The sequence below is a fragment of the Eumetopias jubatus genome, unplaced genomic scaffold (assembly GCF_037043125.1).
Source record: "Eumetopias jubatus isolate StellerSeaLion01/CBP00866 unplaced genomic scaffold, mEumJub1_p1.0 scaffold_13, whole genome shotgun sequence".
NCBI lineage: Eukaryota > Metazoa > Chordata > Mammalia > Carnivora > Otariidae > Eumetopias > Eumetopias jubatus.
This window is the reverse complement of record NW_028274819.1, coordinates 58,779,637-58,798,021: the sequence shown is the minus strand read 5'-3', so window position 1 is coordinate 58,798,021 and position 18,385 is coordinate 58,779,637. Positions and strand designations below refer to the sequence as shown.

The 18,385-nt window shown below is 36.8% G+C and overlaps 1 protein-coding gene across 2 annotated transcripts in view; it reads left to right on the top strand.

Moving 5' to 3' along the window:
- RSF1 (remodeling and spacing factor 1) overlaps positions 1-18,385 on the top strand; it is a 157,477-nt gene that overhangs the window by 80,234 nt on the left and 58,858 nt on the right. For both annotated transcript variants that reach the window (XM_028115834.2, XM_028115833.2), the window contains exons 3-5: positions 6,576-6,668; positions 7,079-7,284; positions 17,820-17,974. In XM_028115834.2, coding sequence (XP_027971635.2) covers positions 6,576-6,668; positions 7,079-7,284; positions 17,820-17,974 — 454 coding nt within the window. The remainder of the gene's footprint in view (positions 1-6,575; positions 6,669-7,078; positions 7,285-17,819; positions 17,975-18,385) is intronic.

The following is an 18,385-nucleotide window of genomic DNA, read 5'->3' as shown; positions in this document are numbered from 1 at the left end:
TCCATTTACAGCAGATATTTTTGAAACATGGATCAGATTTTGTTATTCCCCCATTTAAAATCCTCCAGTGGCCTCCCATTATATTTGAAATAAAATTTTAATTCCTTACCCTGGCCTCCATAATTTTGCCCTTGCTTACCTCTTTAACCTTATCTTCTGCCACTTTTCCTCTTTATTCTACTTAATTTATACTGATAATTTTTTCTGTTTTTCTAATATGCCAAACTTGAAGGGCTTTGTGCTAGCTTGTTTCTTCTGCCTGGAGCATTCCTACTTCAGATCTTCTTGTGGCTGATTTCTGTGTCTCAACTTTTTATGTCAAATGTCAGTTTTTTTAATGAGGCCTTCTCTGAGCACCCAACCAGAGTAATACACAAACTTTCTGTAGGACATCACTGTTTTATTTTTAACATAGCATTTGTCTCTACTTGGTATTTTCTTATTTTTACCTGTTGTACTATCTTTTAGAATATAAGCTCCATGATAGCAGGTTGCCTGTCTTCTTCATCATGGTATCTCAGCTCCTTGACTAGTTTCTGCCATAGAGTAGGTACTCAATAAATATTGGTGGAATCACCAGATAAATTAATCTCTTTATAAACTTAACATGTTTCTCAATTATAAAATAAAGATTTTCTTCTGAATGGTATCTGAAGAACCCTCCAACCCCTAAGATAATTAAGGGCAGTGAAGACAGACTTTATTCACTAATTATTATGGTAGGAGAAGGAGCCGAGCTCAATTCCAATTTGCCCAGAGGTGACTGGTATTTTAAAGGGCAACTGAGGGTTTCAGGAGTTGGAAATGAGGGACGAAAAGGGGGTTAGAGAAAGGAACGTTTACAAAAAGTAAGTATGAGGGTTGATCTGAAAGTTGGTCAGTCAACTTGATTAGGCCTTCTGTGCCTGCTAACTTTGAAAGATAAACTTTCTACCCTCCCACAGAGTCTTAAAGAGGTCCTATGCTTCCTGATGATTACAAATCAAAGGAATGGTTTTCAAGTCCTTGAGAAAGACACTCTTACAGGAGATACATACACATCTCAAAGGGACAGAGAGAAGTATACAATTGTAAGGTTTTGTTTATTATGTTTTTAAAATAAATGGAAAAGGGAATTCAGGGACTTAGATCAGGTGTTGCCTGGAACACACAGTAAATTGTTTTGGAAACCTTGAGTTTTCTAGACAGGAACTCAAGGGGAGCAGAGTGGTCCCAGGGACAAGTCCTGAGGCTGGAAGAAACCATGTTAGAGTTTGATTTAGTCTCACTTTTTTTTTTTTTTTAAAGATTTTATTTATTCATTTGAGAGAGAGAGAGCATGAGTGGGGGGAGGATTTAGTCTCTTAATTCAGGTGTTTGGATGTTCGTGCTGAGGGCTTTTGCAGTTCTCTGCTCCACCCCATCCTTCCCCTTTTTAATGCCCCCCCCATCCTGCTCCCTTTTAATGCTTTATATTCTGTGTTGTCAAAAAGAGAAGGATTATATGTCTCCAAGATTAATGTGTTAATGATCTCACTGAGATAAATTCTGTGTATTTGTGGTATAGGTATGTGAAAGCACCTTTCCTATAAGTGTTGAGATGATGTGGACTTGTCAGTCCCCCATCCCATTTCCCATCCTCACCCTTGTTTTTCTCTGTGTAAGTTAGGAGGAGAGACAGCCCCAGGGGTGACTGGAATGGCAGCAGGCAGGTGGCCAAGACGCCTGAATGGCATTCAGCCTTGCAGGCACAGAACTTTGATTTCATGTGTATATCAGAAAGGCTGTTCCTCAGGCACCGTACAGGGGGATACAACAGGATATGACCTCTCATTAATCAGATTAGAGAGAATCAGACATAAAACCAGTATTATGGAATAATAACTTAGGATGATAAATATGAACATTATACAAAAATGTTCATGTTTTAGATACTGGATCATTCTCTAAAGAGAAATTACATGCAAAACCAAATTATATTTGCAAGACTGTTTGATCAGAATCAAGTTGGAGCATGGGGAGTTAATATGAATTAATAATCTACTAAGGATTCTCTTGCTGCAAGTGATCCAGGCTTGCTGGGTCCTTGGACCCAGAAGGGGTCTCCCAGGATCAGCCAAGAAGGTCCTTGGCTTTTTTTTTTTTTTTCCTTTTTTTTCATCATATCATGTGCCCTCCTTAATACCCATCACCCAATTACCCCATCCCCCCCCCACCTCCCCTCCAGCAGCTTGGCTTTGTGCAGGATAGAAATCAAATGTGAGCCAAGAGGAAGTGAGAGCAGAGTTTATTAAAGATGTAGAGAGAGTGAAGATACAGACAGAGCGTCTGGGAGACTCAGGAAAGGAGAGTGAGTCTTGCTTGGGGTCTGGGTTTTTATTGAGGATTGTTGTCTGGTTCACGAGTCTTCTCACGCATCCGTAAACAAAGATGAGTGTTTAGATGTTTCTCATAAGTCACTTATCACTGGTGCCAGCCAGGGGTCTTGATGAGTCAGTGGTCTTGGAAAGCATTCATGTTGACCCTGCCTGGTTACTCCTTAGATGTTATCTATTGTGCTGGAAGACTTCCAAAGAAGTCATTACCTCCTTGACCTTTAGAAGGAGGACATACATTATCTGTTCCATAAGATGTGTAAGGTCAGGGTGTAGATCCTAGCAGGAATAGAAGCAGGGAAAAAAAGCAGTTTTACAAGGGGTCCCTTCAGTTTTTGTGTCTCACAAGGATCCAGGAATAACTGTCATAGACAGTCTCATAGACACAGCTAGTTTCTGGCACTCTAGGCAAACATTGGCCCATGAGCCAAATCTGGCCTGCTGTCTACTTATGTATGGCTTGAAAACTAAGAGTGGTTTTAACATATTTAAATGGTTCAGAGAATGGTTGACATATGAAAACTACATGAAATTCACATTTCCTTATCCATAACTAAAGTGGTATTGGAACACAGCCAAGTTTATTCATTTATATATTTTCTGTGGTTGCTTTTTGCGCTACAACAGCAGAGTTGAATAGTTGAAAAGAGACCATATGGTCTGCAAAGCCTAAATTATTTCCTGTTTGGCCCTTAACAGAAAAAGTTTGCTGACCCCTAGTGTAGATTTATATAGTCCTGCATAATTATTTGTCATTTACAGTATTCATTTTTTTTTTTTTACAGTCTTTACTTTGTGGTAGCAATAGGTTATGGCTGTTTGGGCAAATATGATAATAAGTTTCAAGGTTTATTTTTCCATAAATGGCACAATAATATGTCTACATTGCCTTATTAAAGAAACAAAATGAATAGCATATTCATCTCTGAATATCAGCACAAGAATTTTGCACCCTAAGCTATAAATAAGGAAGGTCAGTAAATTGAAGGTAAGTAGTGTGAGGCAGAGAGGCCCCTATCTTAATTATCTATTTATCTACCCCTCTTTCACTTTCACTTTTCTCCCCTTTCACATGATAAAAGATAATTTTTTTCTTTTTTAAGATTTTATTTATTTGAAAGTGAGAGAGAGAGAGAGAGCACGAGAGGGGGAAGGGTCAGAGGGAGAAGCAGACTGCCCGCTGAGCAGGGAGCCCAATGCGGGACTCAATCCTGGGACTCCAGGATCATGACCTGAGCGGAGGGCAGACGGTTAACCTACTGAGCCACCCAGGTGCCCAATAAAAGATAATTAAGAGTTGTTCATTTGTATTTGATATTTGACTGCATGAGCCATTGACTGTGCCTTGGTACTTGGGTTATCAAGCAGGCTCCAGTTGGAGCTGTGTCATTCTCAGCCCCTCTCAGATGCTGAACCTGAGCTTCCCCACACTCAGATTTAGTCTTTAAGATTGCCAGCCAACATCCTCTTCTTTTAGGGGTGTGGTATACAACAGAACACTCAGGAGGTGCTTCATCCAAGTCAAAAGCTGGGTTGTACATTCTTGATTATCTCTCTGGGGTTTTTTTTTTTTTTTTTTTTGAGATATTAGTCACATATCATGAAATGTTCCCTTTTAAAGCATACAATTCAGTGTTTTTTAGTATACTCACAAGGATGTGCAGTTACCACCACTCTCTTAATTCTAGAACATTTATCACTCTGAAAAGGAATCTACTCATTAGCAATCATTCCCTATTCCTCCCTCTACCTTCCCCCTGGCAACTACTAGTAAACTTTTAGTCTGTATGTGTTTGACTGTTTTGTAAGTTTCATATACATAGAGCCATACAATATGTAACCTTTTGTATGTGGTTTCATTGACTGGGCATAATGTTTTTTATGTTTATCCAAACTGTAGGGCGCCTGGGTGGCTCAGTTGGTTAAGCGACTGCCTTCGGCTCAGGTCATGATCCTGGAGTCCCGGGATCGAGTCCCGCATCGGGCTCCCTGCTCAGCAGGGAGTCTGCTTCTCCCTCTGACCCTCCCCCCTCTCATGTGCTCTCTCTCTCTCTCTCTCTCTCTCATTCTCGCTCTCTCAAATAAATAAATAAAATCTTTAAAAAAAAACAAACTGTAGAATGTATCACTACTTCATTCCTTTTTATAGCTGTATAAAATTCCACTGTATGGATATTCCACATATTATTTATCCATTTATCAGTTGATGATATTTGGGTTGTTTCCACCTTTTAGCTGTTATAAAAAATGCTACTTCGAACGTTATATGGGTTTTTCCTGTATAAATACCTAGAAATGGAATTGCTACGTCACATGGTAACTCAATGTTAACATTTTGAGGAGCTGCTTAGGTTTTTTAGGAAGCAGCTGCACCATTTTATATTCCCATCAACAACCTGTGCATTTCGGTCTCTCCACATCCTCACCAACATTTACTATTATTTTTCTTTTTTTTTTTTTAAGATTTATTTTTGTTTGAAAGAGAGAGAGCACGAGCATGCAAGTGTGGGGAACAGCAGAGGGAGAGGGAGAGAGAGAATCTCCAGCAGACTCCCCATTGAGCTGAGCGTGGAGCCCAATGTGGGGCTGGATCTCAGGACCCTGAGATCACTGAGCTGCCCAGGCGCCCCTTATTTTTCTTTTTTGATTACAGCTATCCTTATGGATATGAAGTAGTATTCCATTGTGGTTTTGATTTGCATTTCCTTAATGACTAATGATGATCATATTTTCCTGTGCTTGTTGACCATTTGTATATATTCTTTGGCAAAATGTAATTCAGATTCTGACCTTTTAGCTTTGATATAATTACTTTAGGGTCCTCCCTGTGTAATATTCCCCAAATTTCCTTTTCCTTGGTGTATCAATTTTTTTTTCTCTCTACAATATATAGTGCTGTCAGTCAGACATACGGTATTCCAGAGAATGGAGAGCTTATTCTTCCTTTGTGCCTTTGAAGATCTCCCATTATGTTGTTCCTAGCCATACTGCCTGCCTTATTATTTTCTTTTTCTATCCTAACGATGATCTCGTATGATTTTATTATATACTTGGTAAAAAAAGATGACACTGGTGCTGAACAGGAAAAGGGTGACATTCCTAGGAGGGGAGGGCCAGCCTCGTCTTATTCTTAGGTCACTGTGGTTGTACAAGCAGTTCCACTTGCCTGCTTGGGTTTCTCCTGCCTGCCTATCTAGTTAATTGCCCAAGCTCCCAAGTGATCTTGTCCCTTGGTTGGTTCTTCTCCCTTGACCTTCATTATACTCTTTGCCCCTTGGATTAGAACAAAGAGCATGAAGCTGCTAGACTCTTGGTATCATTTTTCATGCCTATTTTGTAACATTTAAGATGAATATTATTACTGCTCCCCTTTTATGGCTGAAGAAACTGGCTCGCGGAGGTCATACAACCCATGGCATTTCTCCTGATTAGTCCTTATTATTGAGTGGAATGGTTATCCATATCTTCTTTCCTCGGATTGTTACAGTGGCTCTGGTTTGCCTGAAATGCTTGTATAGGGAGAGAAACCTAGAAATTTAAGTTATTGCCACATTATAGATGGTCTCGAATGACAAGCAATGGGATCTTTACCCGTAAAAAGGAGGACATTGAGTTGGAGAGTGGCTTTATTAAAAATGTGCCTACAGGAGCGCCTGGGTAGCTCAGTCAGTCAAACGTCCTACTCTTGATTTTGGCTCGGGTCATGATCTTGGGGTTATGGGATTGAGCCCCGCATTAACCTCTGCACTCAGCGCAGAGTCTGCTTGTCTCTCTCCCTCTGCTTCCCCCCACCCCTGCTTGCTTGCTCTCAAATAAATAAATAAAATACAATCTTTTTTAAAATGTGCCTATAATTTGACATGCTTTTTGAATGCTACCTCTCTTCTAGGGATGGAGCTAAATCAACTATTGTCCTCAAGGAACTTCTAGGCCATTTGGAAGGGCAATTAGATAATTTTTGCATTTGGGAAAATGTGTATAAAATTCTTGAGAGCAGAGGAGAGAGCTGTAGAGATCACTGCTTAACTTAAATTCAGACATTAGTTAACTAGTAAACATTTCTGGTGTATTTGAGGATGGATTTGGCTTGGAGTGTATTTGTTATAAACTCGTTCCGTTATAAATATGTATAAACAAGAACAGTTAACATAATTGTACAATAAAATACCAGTGTAAATAGAAATTTCTTTTATATATTAAGATCCTAACTTTGTTTGACAGATATGCCAAGAGTTTAATAGCACCTGGGCATGGGAGATGGAGAAGAAGGGCTATCTTGAAATGAGTGTTGAATGCAAACTAGCACTCCTAAAGGTAATGAATTTATTATCTTTTACAATTATTTTAATAAATTCACCAATAGTCTTTTCAAGAATAATGTCATCTAAAAGCTTTAATCGAATCATTGAAAATTTTCTACATAAGAAAATTTGGGAGACTAGTACACAGTGCTTTTGAAATATAATATGATTTTTGTGTCATTGATAATATTAAACCTGTAAATTTAAGTAATATTAAAGTGTTAACTTGAAATAATGTCTTTTTAAATTGCTTATTCTAAATCAGGTTGTACAAAAGTGGGGAGAGGATAGTGAAAGATGGATAAACTACACATATTTTTTCTGCTCCCATCCCTGAATCAGTTTTATGGTTAAACATACCACATTTACATGATAGAGAAACATTTATGGGTTATTTTAAGCCATGTTATGACTATTTTCCAGTACCTCTGCGAGTGTCAGTTTGATGACAATCTCAAATTCAAGAACATTATCAATGAGGAGGATGCTGATACCATGCGTCTCCAACCAATTGGCCGAGACAAAGATGGCCTCATGTACTGGTACCAGTTGGATCAAGATCACAATGTCAGAATGTACATAGAAGAACAGGATGATCAAGATGGCTCTTCATGGAAATGCATTGTCAGGTATCTTTTATTGGCATCTTTTCACATTTATTTGTGTGTTTTTTAATCTCTTCTCTACAAGAATATAATCCCTGAGGCTAGGGTAGTCCTTTTTTTGTGGGGTTGGAGAATTGCCAGGACCTAGCCTAGTGCCCAGCACAATACCCATAGTGGGCACTTAATTATTTCTCAAACAAATAAATAAATTTAGCATGGTGGTCCATATCAGCACATGTACCTTATACTTCAGGAAGCTGGAATCTGACAAATAGTAATGCACCAATAATATGCACAGAAAAACCCATCATTAGAAATACAAGACAAGCATTGTTTGGTTCTTATCTAGCTACAGTTTTCTATTAGGTATTATTTATTTATTTCTAATTGTTTTAATTTGGCCAGTTCATTTTGGCACTTTAATATATTTTTTAATCTTTACTGTGCGTGTATTTCTTTACTAGGATTCTGAAGAAATATGAGGAATATTGTGCCCTTTTTTGACATAGTCCTTTTTTAAAAAAAAAATCTTGGTTACTTATTTGTATTTTTTTTTTTTTTTTAGTTTTATTTTTAAGTAATCTCTGCACCCAACTGGGGCTCGAACCCACAACCCTGACATCAAGAGTCGCATATTCTACCAACTGAGCCAGCCCCTCTTATTTGTATTGATAGATACATTTGAGTGGAAACATTTCATGTAAAACCTTAAAATAAAACTTTATTTTTTAATCATTAAGTGACACTAGCATCATTATTCAGAATCGTTGTGTCTCTGGGGCACCTGGTTGGCTCATTTGGTTAAGCCTCTGACTCTTGATTTCAGCTCAGGTCATGATCTTGGGGTCATGGAATCGAGCCCTGCCTTCACCTCCTCGCTCAGCAGGGAGTCTGCTGGAGAAATCTCTATCTCTCTGTCCGCTCCCCCCCCCCACGCTCTTGTATGCTCTCTCTCTCTTTCAAATAAATAAATCTTAAAAAGAAGAATCTCTGTGTCTCAATTTTCTATTTTTGCCATGTAATTATTTAGAATTTATTTCATTAATACCCACAGTTTATATTAATTTTGAAATGATTAGGATCTATAAATAAATCTATAACTAAAATAGGGAAAACTAGTGAGTATATAACTGGCTTATGAAAAACTCCTTGACTTCAACTTAACCTCTGATTTTGCTCATTTTCAGTTTTAGCAGATTTGTGTTAGTGATTATTAATGTTTTAAAGAAATAATCTGGAAATGTGAATATTTGTTTGTGTCAGGGAAGCTCAACTTTCGTGCCTTAAGAATAAATATGAGGGGTGCCTGGGTGGCTCAGTTGGTTAAGTGTCTGCCTTCGGCTCGGGTCATGATGGGGATCGAGCCCCATGTGGGGTTCCCTGCTCAGTGGGGAGTCTGCTTTTCCCTCTCCCTTTGCCCCTCCCCCTGCTTGTGCACTCTCTCTCTCGCTCTCAAATAATAAAATCTTTTAAAAAAGAGAATAAATGTGAATCGAATGAGTTTATAGGGGAGTGTTTTATAAGCACCCTTTAATCATATTATAATGTGGTTCTCCATATAGTTAATGTACTAAATTAGCAAAGTAGTCCTGAAATGAAATTCACTTACCATCTCTCCCTATGAATTCTTACATTGAATGAAGTTCTATTCATGATGTCTTACCACTTCTACTATTTCCTGTATCAACCTTGCATAGTTGTTTAAGCGATATTCTCTCCTACTTTGTAGATGAAGAAAATATGATAGAGAAAAATAATTATAATTATTACTGATGAGTCATAATGCTTAAAACAATTTCTAATGTACAGTGTTTTAATTAGATCATACCCTAATGCATGATGTGAGAGAAGTGTTGAGGTGATGTGTTTAAAGTTAACTGTGCTTAAATCTGGGTTCCTCTGTTTACCATCTGAAGGCAGATTGCTTAATTTGTTTGATATTCTCTTTCCTGCACTTTAAGATGAGGATGATAGTAAAATTATTGTGAGGAATATATACATTTATATTGTATAGCGACTTGTGTAATTAAGCACTATGCTGAGCAATTGTGGTTATACTAGTGAGTATAGTACAGCTCTCGGATCTGTAGATGAGCTTCAGGCACCTGTGGAAATCCCTTTTATTGTAAATAGTAGCTCTTAGTTTTATTTAATATGTATATTTTCTGGGGAAATACCATTGTTTTCCACAAATTCTCAGTTTGGTCTGTTTATGCTTCATATACTTGACATGTTCTGTGACATGGCATTTCAGTTACCTTTAAATTGACGCAATAGTACTACTTTTGACAAATGTGGTGAACTGTCTTGTGTCTCTTATTTTTGTGACTGTTGAATGTGAAAAGCATTGTGTTATTTTTGGCGACGTGTTATTCTTGCCTGTCGCCAAAATTATCATCTTAGTTGTCATTAAAATACATTATGTACCCCAAATAATGTGTACAACATTATCCTACTTGGCCCAGATGACATCCTTCCTGGAGTCTGGTATTTAGATTCGGATGCCAGACTCTAAGAAGAACATTAGTAGAATAAGTCCTTTATGTGAAGAACCACAAAGAAGATGATTGAATGAGCTGAAAATATTTGATCCAGCAGAAATTTAGGGAGATAGACCTATCTTTAAACATTTAAAGGATTGATTTGTGTAAGAGTATTTCTCTTAAGAGTATTTCTCTCAAGCACTGAGCCAGGATCAGTGGATACAAATTATGGGAAAGTAGAACTGAGCTTAGAGAAGTGAGAACATTTGCTTTTTTATATTGCAGAGAAATTATTGTTTTAAAACTGATAGATGATATTAAAAGCATTTTCTAAACTTGTAGGAGTAGGGTGTTTAAGGAGGCAGTACTCTTTTTAGCAAGAAATTCCCTTAGAAACTGAGATAAGTGAAGAGCAAGTAAAGCAAATAGAATTTTGACTTTTTTATTTAATATATTATACTTCAATATTTTTCTTCATTGGTGAATATTGTTTTTTACTAGTGAAATGAAAAATCTGCTTCTCTTCATTTCTTTAAAGTAATGCTAATTTTCTTGGAGATCTCTGGTGTTGGAAACATGTTTCTGCCTGACTCTCAAAAGAAGATTATGTGACAAAAGTTATCTGGTCTTTAGAATTCTGGGTTGTTTTTTTTTTTTAAGCTGTAAGTCAGTCTTTTTAAATGATTGATAAATTTTAAAATGTGAACTTTGCAACTTAAAAATCAAATGAAGTATTTTTCTAAAAATAGAGATCCATAAAAAAGGAATTTTCTATATTTGATCTTCTGAAAATTTAATACCTAGACAATATACAGTGTTTGCTCTCAGACCACAAAATGGAATTAAACTAGAAATCAGTTGTAGGAAGAGATCTTTAAAATCCCCACATATTTAGATATTAGGTAATACACTTCCACATAGCACTTGGGTCAAAGAAGAAATCTCAAGACAAAATGTTTAAATTATTTTCAGTTAAATGAAAATGAAAATATAACATACCAAATTTATGGTTAAAAATTTTCAGTGAAAATAATACTTAGAAGAAACTTCTCATATAAAGCAAAGGCTGATTCTTTGAAAAGATCAGTAAGATTGATAAGCCACTAGCCAGGCTAACTAAGAAAAAAAGAGAGTGGACACAAATTAGTGATGTCAGAAATGAAAAACAGGACATCACTACAAATCCCATGAACATCAAAAGGATAATTAAGGAATACCATGAATAACTCCATGCCCACAAATTGGTAACCTAGATGAAATGGACCAATTCCTTGAAAGACATAATCTGCCAAAATTCTCACCAGAAGAAACAGACAAATATGAACAGGTCTCTATCTGTTAAAGAAATTGCATCAATAGTTAATAACCTAAAACAGAAAGCACCAAGCCCAGATGGGTTCACTAGTGAATTCCACCATCATTTAAGGAAGGAATTAAACCAATTCTCTCGAATCTCTTTCAGAAGATATGAGAAGGGATAATTCCTAACTCATCTTATAAGACCAACATTACCCTAATAAGAAAATGAGACAAAGACATTACAAGATAGGAAAACTTTAGACCAATATCTCTCATGAGCATAGATGTAAAAATCCTCAAAAATTCCTTTTCAACATCATACTTGAAGTCCTAGCTAATGTACTAAGAGAAGTAAAGGGAGTAAGAGATAGAGATTGGGAAGGAAAAAAATAAAACTCTCTTTATGTGCACATAACATGATCATCATCTATGTAGAAAATCTGGAAGCGTTAACAAAAAAACATTCCTGGAATTTATAAGCGATTATAGCAGGGTGGCAGGAGATGTGGTTAATACACAAATGTCTCCTATATATCATCAGTGAGCATGTGGAATCTGAAATGTAAAACACAATATACCAATTATATTATCTTCCCCAAAATTGAAATACTTAGGTATAAATCTGATAAAATATTAACAAATCTATCTGAGGAAAAATACAAAACTCTGATGAAATAACCCAAGAGGAACTAAATAAACGGAGAGATGTTCCATATTTGTGGATAGAACACTTAATATTGTCCAGATGTCACTTCTTCCCAACTTAAAATCTGTAGATTTAGTGCAATCATAATCAAAACCCCTGCACGTTATTTTGTGGATATTGACAAACTTATTTTAAAAATTATATGTAAAGGCAAAAAGCCCAGAATAGTCAGCACAATATTGAAGAAAAACTAAGAAGACTGACACTGACTTCACAACCTATATAAAGCTACAGTAATTAAGACAGTGTGGTATTGGTGAAAAGAAGAGACATATAGGGACACCTGGCTGACTCAGTCAGTGAAGCATGTGACTCTCGATCTTAGGGTTGTGAGTTTGAGCCCCATGTTGGGCGTAGAGATTCCTAACACACACACACACACACACACACACACACACACACAAACACACACAAAAAGACTAGAGAAATATATAGTGTAGCAGAATAAGGAGCCTTGAAATAGACCCATATGAAGGAGCAAAGGCAATACAGTGCAGAAAAGATAATGATGCTGGAAAAAAAGGATATCCATATGCAGAACAATGAATCTAGACACAGACATTACACTCTTAACAGGAATTAACTCAAAATTAATTATAAACCTTCTTAGAAAATGCAAAACTATGGAACTCCAAGAAGATAACACAGAAGCAAATCTAGATGATCTTGGGTTTGGCAATAACTTCTTTGGTAAAGCACCAAAGGCACAATCCATGAAAATATTTACCAAAGATGTATTTGATAAAGGCCTATTATCCAAAATATACAGAGAACTCTTAAAACTCAACAATAAGAAAACAACCTGATTTAAGGGACACCTGGGTGGCTCATTTGGTTGAGCATCCAACTCTTGGTTTCAGCTCAGGTCATGATCTTTGGGTCATGGGGTTGGGCCCACCTTGGGCTTCCTGCTCGGCGGGAAGTTTGCTTCCCTTCTCCCTCTCTCTCTGCTCCTCTCCCTGTTCGCACTTTCTCTAAAATAAATAAATCTTCAAAAAAAAAGAAAACAACCTGATTTAAAAATGGACCAAAGACCCTAAAACATGTTACCAATGAAGATATACAGATGGAAAATACACACATATATTTGTATATCTGTACAAATTATACTTTTCATGTGGTCCACATCATATATCATCAGTGAAAGGTAAATTAAAATGAGATACTACTGTACGCCTATTAGAATGGCCAAATCCAGAACACTGACAACAGCAAATGCAGACAAGGATGTGGAGCAACAGAAACTCTCAACCATTGCTGGTGGAAATGCAAAATGGTATAGCCATTTTGGAATACAGTTTGATGGTTTCTTATAAAATTAAACACCATATGATTCAGCAACCAAATACTCCTTGGTATTTGCCCAAAGGAGTTAAAGAGTTACGTCCACACAAAAACCTGCACACAAATGTTTATGGCAGCTTTTTTCATACTTGCCAAAACTTGAAAGCAACCAAAATCTCAAAAATGATGAACTTTCATTTCAAAGTATGTAAATTAAATTATACCTCAATAAAAATGTTTTAAGAATTGTAATGATTTGACAATCATTTTCAAAAAGCCAAATTCTAAACAGTGTGTCGAGTTTTCATGTATCCAAAATGACAAACTGTCAAAGACATTTCTAAACCATATGCTCCTAGTATAGCACAGTGATTGAGAAGATGGTCTTGGAAGTCAGACTATAATTCAGTTCTGCCTTTCATCTGTACTAACTGTGACCTTAGGTAAATTACTGTACCTCTCTGCAATGTCCTCACTTTCCTCCTCTATAAAATGGGGGGTAATACTAGTACCTTTTTAATCAGGTTATATTGGGATTATATGAACTAGTTCATGTAAAGTGCTTGGAGTAGTGCCTGGAACATAGTAATTACTAATGTTAACTTCTGTTATTGATACTAATGCTGTTGATATTACTCATTAATGTCTGTCTTCCTTCAGGTTCTTGGCCCCCATAAGAAATACTGTCACTCTCCATTATCTTCTCTCTTTTGTCACCTCATTAATTTGGAATCAAATGAAAAAAGATGTAAAAGTATTATATACTATAATACTTACAAAGAATTGCCATATTCAGGGGTACCTGGGTGGCTCAGTTGGTTAAGCGTCTGCCTTCAGCTCAGGTCATGATCTCAGGGTCCTGGGATCCTGCCCTGAATCTGGCTCCCTGCTCAGCGGGAAGCCTGCTTCTCCTTCTCCCACTCCACTGCTTGTGTTCCCTCTCTTGCTGTGTCTCTCTCTGTCAAATAAATAAAATCTTAAAAAAAAAAAAAGAATTGTTATATTCACACTGTACTGTGCTCTGGAAATGCAGACACTTGATGCAGTTTCTTAAGGAGTTCCAAATTGCGGGAGAAAGAGGGAAGTAGTAAATGATAATAAAGGGTCCTAAATGTGATCTGTGATGGAAATCATTCTGGTGTGCTGTTTAGGACCCAGTACCTAACCCATACTTGGCAGAGGATGATGCCTGTGCTTGGACTTGTTTTTGTCTGTTTTTTTGTTTTGTTTTGTTATGGTATTGTACTATCAGCTCAATTGCTTCTTTGAGGATTAATCCCTACCACTAAGTCTTAACTCTGAACAACCCTTAGACTAGGAAAGAAAATCATATTCCACAATATAATAATTAGGATGCTATGCTCCGTTTCACCGAAGTCTAAATTAAATTTAGGTACAGATAGTGAAACACAAGAGTTTAGAATCTGTTTAGTCAAAGTCAGTCTCCTTGTTAATCTGACCTTCTAACCTTTCTACTCAACATATTTGTCCCATCTCAGTTAATAGTCACATCCTTTCACCTGCTTGGATCTAAAACTTGGGGGCACATTCTTGACTTTTCTTTTTCTCTCACTTCACATCCACTCTATCAGCAAATCCAAACAGCTCTATGCAAAGTGTATCCAGTGTGATCATTCCTCATCCCCTTCATAGCTATAATCTTGTCCAAGCCACCGTCATTTTTGTTTTTTTAAGATGTATTTATTTATTTCAGGAGAGAGAGAGCGTGCACATGCACACACCAGTGGGTGAGGGAGTGGGGAGGAGGAGAGGGAGAATCTCAGACTCGCTGCTGAGCGTGGAGCCCGATGCGGGGCTCCATCTCACCACCCTGAGACTATGACCTGCGCTGAAACCAAGAGTTGGGCGCCCAGCTGACTGAGCCATCCAGGCACCCCTCATTTTTGTTTTTAATACAGTTCAGTGGTTTTTAATATGTTCACAAAGTTGTGCAGCTACCACCGCTATCAAATTCCAGGACATTTTCCTCACCCCATAAAGAAATCCTGTACCACATACCACATTAGCAGTTTTAATCACCATTCTCCCTTTACTCAGCCAGTGGCATCTGCCAGTCTGCTTTCTGTTTCTATAATTTGCCTATTCCAGACATTTCATAAACAGAATCATACAATATGTGCCCATTGTGTCTGGCTTCTTTTGGAGAGCACAGTCATTTCAAGGTTCATTTATGTAGTTAAATCAGTACTTTGTTCTTTTTTATGGCTAAATAATATTGACTTGTAGGATATACCACAGTTGTTTATTCATCCTATGCTTATTTTAGAAAGGATAGTTGGGGTAGCCATGAGGAACACATTCCAGTCTAACAGCAGAAGTGCAGACACCTGACATCCTGAGAGAGCATGGTATTTTGGAGGGATATATCTAATACACCTGAGTGAATAAATGTTTTAGAGCAAACAAAGCCAGCATTGGAGGGAGAGAGAGCAGAACACTGAATTGTTAGCGTCCATAGTCTATTTTCAGAGTTCCTATGGATAGTGGTAAGAATTTTGGGTATAATTTGAATATATGTTTATAAAAATCCCCTCTGACTAGTTCAAATTTGGGATTTTTAAAAATAATTCGCATACCAGATCTCATTATTAGATCAAAATAGAATTCCAAAGATGGATAGTTTTCTGTTTTCATATAATATATGACTACATGAAGCTTGCATTTTGACACAGTCGCCAGGTTATTAGCTTTTTAGGGAGTTCATCAGTAAATTTTTCTGCTAAATTTCGTTGTTTCTTAGTCCAGTAATTGACATGGATTTTGTAGCAGTATTGGTTCTCTTCTAATGCTTTGAAGCTTTTTAAAATAGGTATAGTGAGCAATTTAAATATATTCAGTTCCCAGAATGACTTCAAAAAATAACAAGAAGGTTGAGGCACTTTTTACATATGGAATTCTTAGTGTACTAAGAGAAGTAATAACATTAAGTGGGGAGAGCCTTAGGTTAGAAGCAGGTTGGTGTAATGAAGTTAGGAAATAGGAACTTTGCCAAAAATAAATTTTTTTAAAAGATTTTATTTGTCAGAGAGGAAGAGCACGAGCAGGGGGAGCTGCAGGCAGGGGGAGAAGCAGGCTCAATCTGAGCTGAAGGCAGATGCTTAACCGACTGAGCCACCCAGGCATCCCCAAAATAAATTTTTTTAATGTATTTAAGTTTTACTGTTATTTTTTGTGAAGTGGAGGCAGTGCCGAAGAGGATTCTGAAAGGTCTTAATCTGACCTACTATTAGATGAATAAAATTCTAAAACCTCATTTTATTTGTAATATGTGTAACCTATGAATTCATTCTCATACACAATATTAATAATACGTATAAACCTGTGTGCTTATTCCCATACATAATGGCAAAATGATTGTCATTTTAATTACTGAAAAATATTGTTTTCCTTAGGAGGCCATTTTAATAACATTCGAGCGAATCCTGTCTTTTATAGATAAGGAAGCTGAAGCCTAGTGAAGATAGAGGACTTGTCCAGAGGCACATAGCCATCTAGGTTAGGAACAGGAATTCTATTTATTCATTAAATGTTTCCTTACTTAAGAGCCTACTTCATAAGGCAGTGTCCCTGCAATCACCAGAGTTGAGCTGGGATGGAGGTGGCAGGGGACAGGGTAGAGGACGTTTGTGGCATGACAGATAAGAACAGAAGTCATTTCTTTTTTTTTTTTAAGATTTTATTTATTTATTTGACACAGAGAGAGACAGCGAGAGAGGGAACACAAGCAGGGGGAGTGGGAGAGGGAGAAGCAGGCCTCCCGCTGAGCAGGGAGCCCGATGCGGGGCTCGATCCCACGACCTGAGCCGAAGGCAGACGCTTAACCGACTGAGCCACCCAGGCGCCCCCAAACAGAAGTTCCTGAATAGGAACTACATAGGATTAGAGGTGCATACACAGTGTTTTGACAACACAGATGGGAAGATTATGGTGTTGATTAATTAACTCAGTGGCAGATCTAACACTGACTTTTCTATCTTAATCCAGGGTTTCCTTTTTCTCTTCACTGTTACACATCACTTATCTGAGAAGGTGAAATAGCCAAGTGAGCTTTCTTGTTTGTAGGTGGCATCTAAATCAACCCATCTATCAGAGCTCTGGTCTGGGTATTAAAAATAGAGAATTGATAAGTTAAATCTTATTTATTTGGGATTTTCTTGTATTTTTGATTCAAGTTGAATTCCCTTCCTGTAGTTGTAAGCTGTAATTGATAGAACAACATTCAGATTCCTAAATTCTTAGGTTTTTGAACTGTGTTATAAGAGCTGACTTTGTTGTAATTACTCAGAAAGACCTGGATCATAATTTTATAACAGTATCAAATATTATTCTTTCTCTAGGTAGAACAGAGTCCTTATTTACAAATGTATCAAGAAAATGAATCATTTTTGTTTAAAAAAATGCTTCTTCAAGGAAATTTTACATTGCTTTTGTACTCTTTAGAGATTGCATAGGACTTTTAAAAATTATCTAACTCTGATTTTTGTTTAATTTTGTTCCTACTGTTCTTTTCAGCCAAAGAGATTTGCATTGCCATTTTAGTCAATAGAGAGTATAGATTCCTTCCTTTTTGGAAAATAATATATTTTTATATACTTTCATTCCTAATGGTTAGATTCAAGGTTAATTAAGATGAGGTGTACCAGTGTTTTGGATGTTCTTAATTGTGTTTTTCTTTTTTAAATTTTAATTTCTAATAGGTATTAGTCTGAAAGCTCTTTAGAACAGAATTAAGATTTTTATGCTGTTTTGTTTTTTCCCTTATTTAGAAATCGAAACGAGTTGGCTGAGACTCTTGCCCTCCTGAAAGCACAGATTGATCCTGTGCTACTGAAAAACTCTAGCCAACAGGACAACTCTTCCCGGGAAAGTCCCAGCTTAGAGGATGAGGAGACTAAAAAGGAGGAAGAAGCACCTAAACAAGGTTTTTTTTGTGTGTTTTGTTTTGCTTTGTTTTGTAATTTCTTCTCTCTTCTTCCACTTCCACTTCCAACTATACTAATTAGAATTCTTTCAGTTTGAAAAATCGGAAGTCTTCCTGTAGAGGGAGGTTGATTTTTCTTTTCCTTAATGAAAAATAAGAAGCAAAAAGCCATTGAGTACTTTTCCTCTTTTATATTGTACATTTACAAAATTTAAATAAAAAAGTTCAGATCATCACAGCGTATTTTTTACTAATTTTAAGAATGCAGAGATACTTAGTGAATTCCTTTATTATTGTAGTAAAATATGTGTAAGAAACTATCATTTTAACCATTTTTAAGTATACAGTTCTGTGGCATTAAATGCATTTACATTGTTGGGCATCTGTCAACACTGTCCATCTCCAGAATCA